Here is an 8,589-nt window from a genome sequence, read left to right on the forward strand (position 1 = left end):
GGTGGTCAGCCACTGTGAGCAAAGCAGCTGCTGAGGATGGGAGGGCCTTCTAGTTTGGCACCTGCCAATGATCAACCAGTCTGCTATTACCATATCCATATTTGTAGTGAAATTCACTAAGTAAAATTCATTTTGAGATCAAAATCATCAGATGGGAAACAGATTCTCCCTGGCTGAAATGAGCCTTGCCTATTACCGTTTATCTGACATGGAGTAGACTTCATAGGACAGTCAGTTCATTCCCCTGTGGGTCTGGCTCGTCAGGCTAGGGGTCAAGTGCTCCAACATGAAACCTTTTTTACAGTAGGGGCTGTGAATAGCCACTGAGGTGACGATACTGACATTATATTATTGCTATTATTTTACGAGAGTATTATGTGATGCACTGCTATTTATTTCTACTATATATTGTTTTGTGTACTGGAAGCCTTTGCATCTTGGCATGCTAAAATTGTTGTCAACTCTTTTTACCATGATGCAAAAGAAGGACTAGATCTTGATACTGTGATACTGTGGACTTCTGCAGCGATCACTTATTACTTAGAGTAGACATAATAAAATACCAATGCATACAATAATATTAGATGAAGAAATATTGTTATACTTGCCACCAGAATGATATGATATATTGTGCTGAGAAATATTTTGTTACTACTGTTAGAGGTATTACCTGTGACACATTTCATACACAAAGGGGGAACCAGCTTGCTTCTCGGTTGCTGGTTGAGTTAGCTGGGCCTATTTAACAAGAACTATTTGTTTGAGTGGAAAGTGAAGGCCTTTTTGGCTACAGGCCTGAGAAACTAGTTTTGCCCATAACATTGCACTGCACTAATTCCCAACAAACAGTCATAAGAACACCAGCACTACTACAACCCTCGGGAGATGGGAGATGTTTGTCTTACCGGTTGGCAAAGTCACTTCCCCAGGAAGTAATTGACTAAGAAAAAGAAACGTGTCCCCCCTTTTCACAGGATTGTGCCATAAACAGCTTAGCTGGTTTATAGGAAAGGGCTTTGAGGGATTACACAGCGCTGACCCTGTCTGGAGGGTAAATAGCCCCCTCCTGTTTCATTAAGGGGGTGTTTGTTACAACAGATGGAGACACCTTGCCCTTCTGGCACCTGAGAGTTGGTACTCATAACTCCAACAGCACTTACGATGACATTTCTATAAAACACATGAGTTTTGAAAGTTCATTTCAACAACATCATCATTTGCTAACCAAAACATGATCTTCATTGTATGGACATAATTAGATCCAATCAATTTTGTTGACCATTTTGTGCCTGAATGAATTTTTTGCCAATGAGGAGAGATGAAATGAAATCGGGAAATGACTGTGGGTCGAATTTGAACCCGAGTCCCTGTGGGCATTTGGACCTGAATGTGATTCAGATGTGGTTGCCACTTGTGCCCCAAAACTCCCCATTGAATGTACTAATTGAACCTTTGCCTATGGGTCAAAGGGGTCAGATGGATGTGTCTCTTATTACCTAATGGCCATTAGCTTCTTTGTCATGCTTCCTCTAGCCTGTTGATGCAAGCTCCACTGATTACCCGACACATCCTAGCAAGGCATCTCTATGGTTCATCCCCTTGGGCTAATTTTAATTTGCAGTTTAGTGACATAGCCACGTGGGTTCAACTGAGAAATCCCCAAGAGGTTCATAACAGGGGAACCTTGTGCATTTTAATCTTCTAATAATAGGCCAGTGTTGCATTAAGGTGAAGTCTGCATTGGTAAAGGCCTCCTTGTCGGGCTGTGTGTGTGTGGCGCAAAGTTGTCCTAGCAGTTGGATTGGGATTAGGTCTGAAAAAGGTGACTGACTGTGACACAAGGTGAGACAAGGTGGGAACTCCTGGCTGGAGTGATTTCTCAGGGCTGTGATGACGGCAACCAGATTAAGGCCAAGCAGAAGCCACTTTCACTCAGCAATTGATCATGTGGTTGTGTGTTTACAAATACTGCTGGAGATTCTGCAGTCCATATTAATGTTTAGTGGTAAAAGATCCCCATTAGAAGTGCTTTAAGAGATGTTTACAATACACCCCCCCCAAAAAAAAAAAAAACAGAGACATATTTGCATATTTATTACTACAAAATTAGTTTACAAAAGTTGAAATCAGTGTATCAAACACACATAACATTACACATTTTTTTTTAACTGTAAACAGGTTAGCAATATTGATTTCAGTAATATTGTACACATTTCAAGGGTGGATAGATACATCTCAGATGTGCATATAAACATTTCAGAAGCTGCATTTAAACAGAGGTAGTGAAAAAACAAATCCCTCTTATTTACTCTCCCAATACAATGTCCATAGTATGTCTTATTCTAAATATAAATAAACAGAAGCATACACCTGTTCACAGAATCTGCTTGCAGACCAACACAGAGCTCCACCTGTAAATCCCCAGATATTTACTATAGCTAATCCCCTCTAATAGAGATAAAATAACTTGTCTTGATCTGCTAAAGTCCAGTGATGAATGACGTCAGCAATGGCTCTATGCTCCAAAAATGCTATGAGTGCAGAGGGCTTATTACCAGATGATATCTCACAATAATCTCAAACCTACACTCAATTTCTGTCGAGCCCAAGTCAGACTACAACTGATTCAACTGATGAAGGTGTTAACACCTAATCATCAGATTAAATGCTATTGACTATGTGGGCTAAATATAGGCCTAATGTTGTCTTACCTGCCATGGAAACAGTACTGGTTGTGCACAGGTAAGTCCATCATAGCATTCACTGTCAAGCAAAACCAACAGTGATGTTCACTGTAAGGTGTAAGGACCCACTTCCTCTAAAAGTACTGTAAGGTGTAAGGACCCACTTCCTCTAAAAGTACTTACAAAAGTAGGACCTACTGACTCATCTCTCCTCCAAGACCATTGCACTGACTTGCACTGACACAGCAGGTATCATATTCACTGATTTACAAAACCAAAACAGTTATAAGTTAGCTTTTGCAAAGCATTTCAACTGTAGACAGAATAGAAACAGTATATATGTACTACCATGAGCCCCCTACTTCACCGGTGGACCCAGGTTAGAACTGGCTATTACGCCGCACAAAGGCATGTCCCCTAATAGCACACTGCATTTCTATGAAGGTAAGCTGTGCGACAGTGATGGCACAGGGTCCTACCACTTTGAAGCCAGACTTCTTGTAGAATGGAACCAGGAAGTCTTCACACATGAGTACGGCGCGTCGCACATATGGCAGGCAGCGCAAGTACTGCTGGTAGCGCCACATCAGGATAGGCCCTTTCCCCTGCTGGCGGAAGGTCCGATGGACGGCCAATACATGAATATGGACCGTGTGGCCATGTGGCTTGTGAAGAGTAAGTGCGTCCTATTGTCAAAGGACAATATACAGTTGAATTATATAAAAAAGACAAGAGTAGCCTACCTATGTAGGCTATAAAATTAATATAAAATGATATAGGCTACTAGGCTATATTGTGTTAATGCGATAGCCTACTTTATCAACTTGGTAGTTATGCGTAATAAATAGGCTAGGCCTACAGCGATATAAGAAGATTGTGTCAACATACTGTGTTTAACCGATCCTCGTCCCATAGTGAACCGATGATAAAGGCGACGAGCCTGCCCTGCTCAAACCATCCAAGAGACAGCTCAGGACACAGAGTTAGAAAGTGACGGACTTCGTCTAGGTGGAGCGGACAGTCTCCAGACACGGAGATAAATGCTGAAAGAAAGTTACATTTTTATTTGAACTGGGTTTTAAGGAATCAGATACACACTCTAAAAAAACAGTAATTTGTAGGCCTACTTGCTACAGGATTCACTGAAAATTCCACTCAAATTTGAAATGCGCACCAAAATGTCGCGTCATCCAGTCAGTCAAAAATAACATTGTTGCTCTGGTTTCGGTCAATGTATTTCATATTTGATTAAGAGTACATTAACATTAGTTGGAATTCTTACCTTCTCTCTCAATCTCAAACACACTGATAGCGTCCTGCGGATTGAGCGGCCGAAATTCGCTCGCTGGCAGCGTATGCCGACGGTGTCTCCCGGGGGACTCGATTACGGGTCTTAGGAACGGTCGTGTAGTAGTTACAGACATTTTTTTTATCTGCTCTGTGGACCCTCTGTCTACGTGTATCCTCTGTAGTCCTCTGCCTTGCGAGTCCCTGGTGATCACCTTCAAGCCTGTTTTAACACCTCAGGAAGAGATTAAAATGTAGCCTATGACTCATTCAACATGGTTATCCTGCTGCTTATTTTAGCGAGCATTTCTGTTGAAAATGGTTATGTGAGTTCTGTAAAACAACAATTCTTAAAAATACCGGTACATTTACAGCAAAACTAATCCTAAACAAAACTGTTCACCTGACTCTTCCAAAATAGGCCTATGGGGGTTTATGATACAGCAATCTCTCTCTCTCTCTCTCTCTCTCTCTCTCACACACACACACACACACAAATGTGATTATCACGTGAAGAGATTTTATTTTCTGTAGCCTAACGCTGAGCTTTTAAACTTATTTAGCTAATTGTTTTATTTCAGGGTATAGGGGCCAGGGTCTGCAAAGCGCTTTGCGACTATTCGAAATGTTTTGCCACTATATGTTATTGTAGCCTATGTTGATAATAAAACAAGACATGCTTTTTCATGGGCAATAATAAACAACGAGATGAAAGTGTTGTTTGGAATGGAAAATCAACAGAAAATCAACGACACATGCACTCCACGATCTCCCTGGAAGCAGAACATCACTGACAGCAGCATCTTAAAACTCTGCCATCCTGTTGTGTTGATGATAGCACATCACAAGAATGCACTGTTGTGGAGGGCATTGTGGGCCGTTTCCTAAGTTACTTAAGGGGCAGCCGTGGCCTCCTGGTTAGCACTTCGGACCTGTAACCGGAGGGTTGCCAGTTCGAACCCCGACCAGTAGGCACGGCTGAAGTGCCCTTGAGCAAGGCACCTAACCCCTCACTGCTCCCCGAGCGCCGCTGTTGATGCAGGCAGCTCACTGCGCCGGGATTAGTGTGTGCTTCACCTCACTGTGTACACTGTGTGCTGTGTCTGTTTCACTCATTCACGGATTGGGATAAATGCAGAGACCAAATTTCCCTCACGGGATCAAAAGAGTATATATACTATACTATACTATACTAACCCTTGTAAGGTGTTCAAATCTTTGTTACTCAGCCAATGTTCCCGGGTCTGGTGGACCCACCACATTAGTGGACTTTTAAATCAATACAGCTATAACAATTTACGTAAAAATACTTAACAGATGTTTACTTTAGCTCAATTACCAATGGTTTAGGTATCAGTTATGGTTCATATTTGCCATTTACCCCGAGATCACATTTATGATCATATGATCATTTTCATTTTTTGTGAGAAAACAAGGCAATTGGTTTTCTCAATTATAAAAGGGTTAAAAAAAATATAAACAAGATTTTTCATCATTATTTGTACTTATTTCTAAGAACTTAATCAGAACAATTGAAAGTGCTTGAAATGTAACAATTTTGTAACTTTGTATGGGAATAGCAGATGCAGAAAGACAACATTCCCGCAGACATACACACAGACACACACACACACAGAGACTCATACACACAGACACAGACACACACAGAGACTCATACACACAGACACAGACACACACAGAGACTCATACACACAGACACACACAGAGACTCATACACACAGACACACACAGAGACTCATACACACAGACACACACAGAGACTCATACACACAGAGACACACACAGAGACTCATACACACAGACACAGACACAGACACACACAGAGACTCATACACACAGCACAGACACACACAGAGACTCATACACAGAGACAGAGACACACACAGAGCAGCACAGACACACACAGAGACTCATACACACAGACACAGACACACACAGAGACTCATACACACAGACAGACACACACAGAGACTCATACACACAGACACAGACACACACAGAGACTCATACAGCACAGACACACACAGAGACTCACACAGACACAGACACACACAGAGACTCACACAGACACAGACACACACAGAGACTCATACACAGACACAGACACACACAGAGACTCATACACACAGACACACACAGAGACTCATACACACAGACACACACAGAGACTCATACACACAGACACAGACACACACAGAGACTCATACACACAGACACACACAGAGACTCATACACACAGACACAGACACACACAGAGACTCATACACACACACACACACACAGAGACTCATACACACAGACACAGACACACACAGAGACTCATACACACAGACACAGACACACACAGAGACTCATACACACAGACACACACAGAGACTCATACACACAGACACACACAGAGACTCATACACACAGACACAGACACACACAGACTCATACACACAGACACACACAGAGACTCATACACACAGACACACACAGAGACTCATACACACAGACACAGACACACACACACACAGACACACACAGAGACTCATACACACAGCAGGGGGGGGGGTGTACCATGTGCAGTTATTGAAAATAAGGTATTTTTTATGTTCTTCATAGAAAATGAGCCAAGGCCAATGAGATTGAGTTAGAAGAAATAATAAATAGCATAATTCTTCTTTTAGCAAACATTGAAAACATATGTTAACACATATGTAAATGGAAAATGTTATATTAATTTTGAATTTGATGCCAGCAACATGTTTAAAAAAAGTTGGGACGGGAGCATGTTTACTACTGTTCTGCTTCACCTCTTGATTTAACAGAATTCTGTAAATGTTTAGAAACTGAGGAGACCAGAAATGCTGTCCCATTACTCCCCAATAAAAAAATTCAGTTGCTCAACAGTATGGGGTATTCTTCGTCATGTTTTTCATTCCATTATGCACCTAATTTGACAAATCTAGACTGCAGACAGGCCATTTTACACCTGGACTCTTCATCTATGGAGAAATACTGTTTAATAATGTGCAGAATTAATTTTGCCATTGTTTTCCTGAAATATTCAATGTCTTCCCTGGAAATGACATTGCCTGGGTGGCAGTATATGTTGCTCAAAACCTGTATACATCATTCAGAATTGATTGCGCTTGCCAAATGTGCAAGATGCCCATACTGTAGGCACTAATGCTCCTCCACACTGTTATAGATGTTGAGTTTTGAACTGAGGACTAGTTGAATAGGTTGGATACTTGGATAGGCTTTCTCCTCTTTAGCCCAGATAAGTCCACGAATTCCAAAAAGAATGTTTGATAAATTTTGATTAGTCTAACCACAGGACCTTTTTCCATGTTACCTCAGTCCATTTTAAACAACCTTAGGCCCAGATAAGACGGTGGTATTTTCTGTATTATGTCTCAATACAGTTTTGGCTCGAGATTTGCAGATTATTGCATTCTGTTTTTATTCACATTTTACACAATGTTCCAACTTTGGGGGCCCAATGGCTCATAATCCGTCCATGCTTATCATATAAATCAGTATTAGTATAACTATATATACTCTTTTGATCCCGTGAGGGAAATTGGGTCTCTGCATTTATCCCAATATGTGAATTAGTGAAACACACTCAGCACACAGTGAAGTGAAGCACACACTAATCCCGGCGCAGTGAGCTGCCTGCAACAACAGCAGCGCTCGGGGAGCAGTGAGGGGTTAGGTGCCTTGCTCAAGGGCACTTCAGCCGTGCCTACTGGTCGGGGTTCGAACCGGCAACCCTCTGGTTACAAGTCCGAAGCGCTAACCAGCCCCTATCAGAATTACATTGTTAAAAAATCATAAACCTACCAGACAATGTGATTTTAAATTTACATTTTAACTTTATTTTCTTCATCTCAGAATCTGAAAATAAAAGAATGCTATTGATGAATGAAAAAATATAGAATAGAATATATCTCTTGATTACTCAGCATAACAGTACAGTATGTGACAATAAGTCAACAGTGCTAAAGCCTTACACTTGCAATCAGGAATGCTGGCCAGTCACCAAACTAAAGAGAAATTGATCATCTTGTATACTTCTTCTAAAAAAAAAAAAAAAAAAAAAGAAGTAAAACTCAAACAAAATAGACACACAAATCAATAAAAGCACAGGCATTTGAGTAACAGTGGCTTCAATTTCACTAAAGACAGATCTGATAAGAATAAGTCCATTCACCAAAAAAAGATGAGTAACATTCATAGAGCCACAAGGTGGCGCTCTCTCATGGCAGAGGCATTTAATCACTGCACTGTTGGGATTGCATAGCTTGTCATCACGTTGTGCTTTATTTCCCTAATGTGCATATGGCCCTGCACATATGGCTTAACCTGACCCATTAGATTATAACAGAAATTACATCACAGTCTAGAGCAGTGCCACGGCAGAGTTGCACTAGTTCTTCAGGGTTGGCACCATCCCTGGTATCTAGGAGAGAAATGCATGAGTGAATTGCAGTCTTGTGTGCTACCTTTCGCTTTTCAAGGCAGTTGAAGAGGAAAGCTGGCATCAGACTAGTCAGATGATAGCAGATGGCTGATATGCAGAGCAGCACTCTAATGCAGTCTGATC

At 41.3% G+C, this 8,589-nt stretch overlaps 1 protein-coding gene across 1 annotated transcript; it reads right to left on the minus strand.

Annotated features, from left to right (window-relative positions):
• Window positions 1–2,079: 2,079 nt before the first annotated feature.
• On the minus strand, window positions 2,080–4,192 carry LOC125296111 (serotonin N-acetyltransferase-like). The gene is made up of 3 exons (XM_048245796.1): window positions 3,967–4,192; window positions 3,573–3,727; window positions 2,080–3,370 (listed from the first exon to the last, which is right to left on the minus strand). Exons 1-3 carry the CDS (start codon window positions 4,106–4,108, stop codon window positions 3,065–3,067), a joined length of 603 nt encoding a protein of 200 aa, XP_048101753.1. The 5' UTR covers window positions 4,109–4,192; the 3' UTR covers window positions 2,080–3,064.
• Window positions 4,193–8,589: the final 4,397 nt, after the last annotated feature.

Source organism: Alosa alosa, chromosome 6 (assembly GCF_017589495.1).
Source record: "Alosa alosa isolate M-15738 ecotype Scorff River chromosome 6, AALO_Geno_1.1, whole genome shotgun sequence".
Lineage (NCBI taxonomy): Eukaryota > Metazoa > Chordata > Actinopteri > Clupeiformes > Clupeidae > Alosa > Alosa alosa.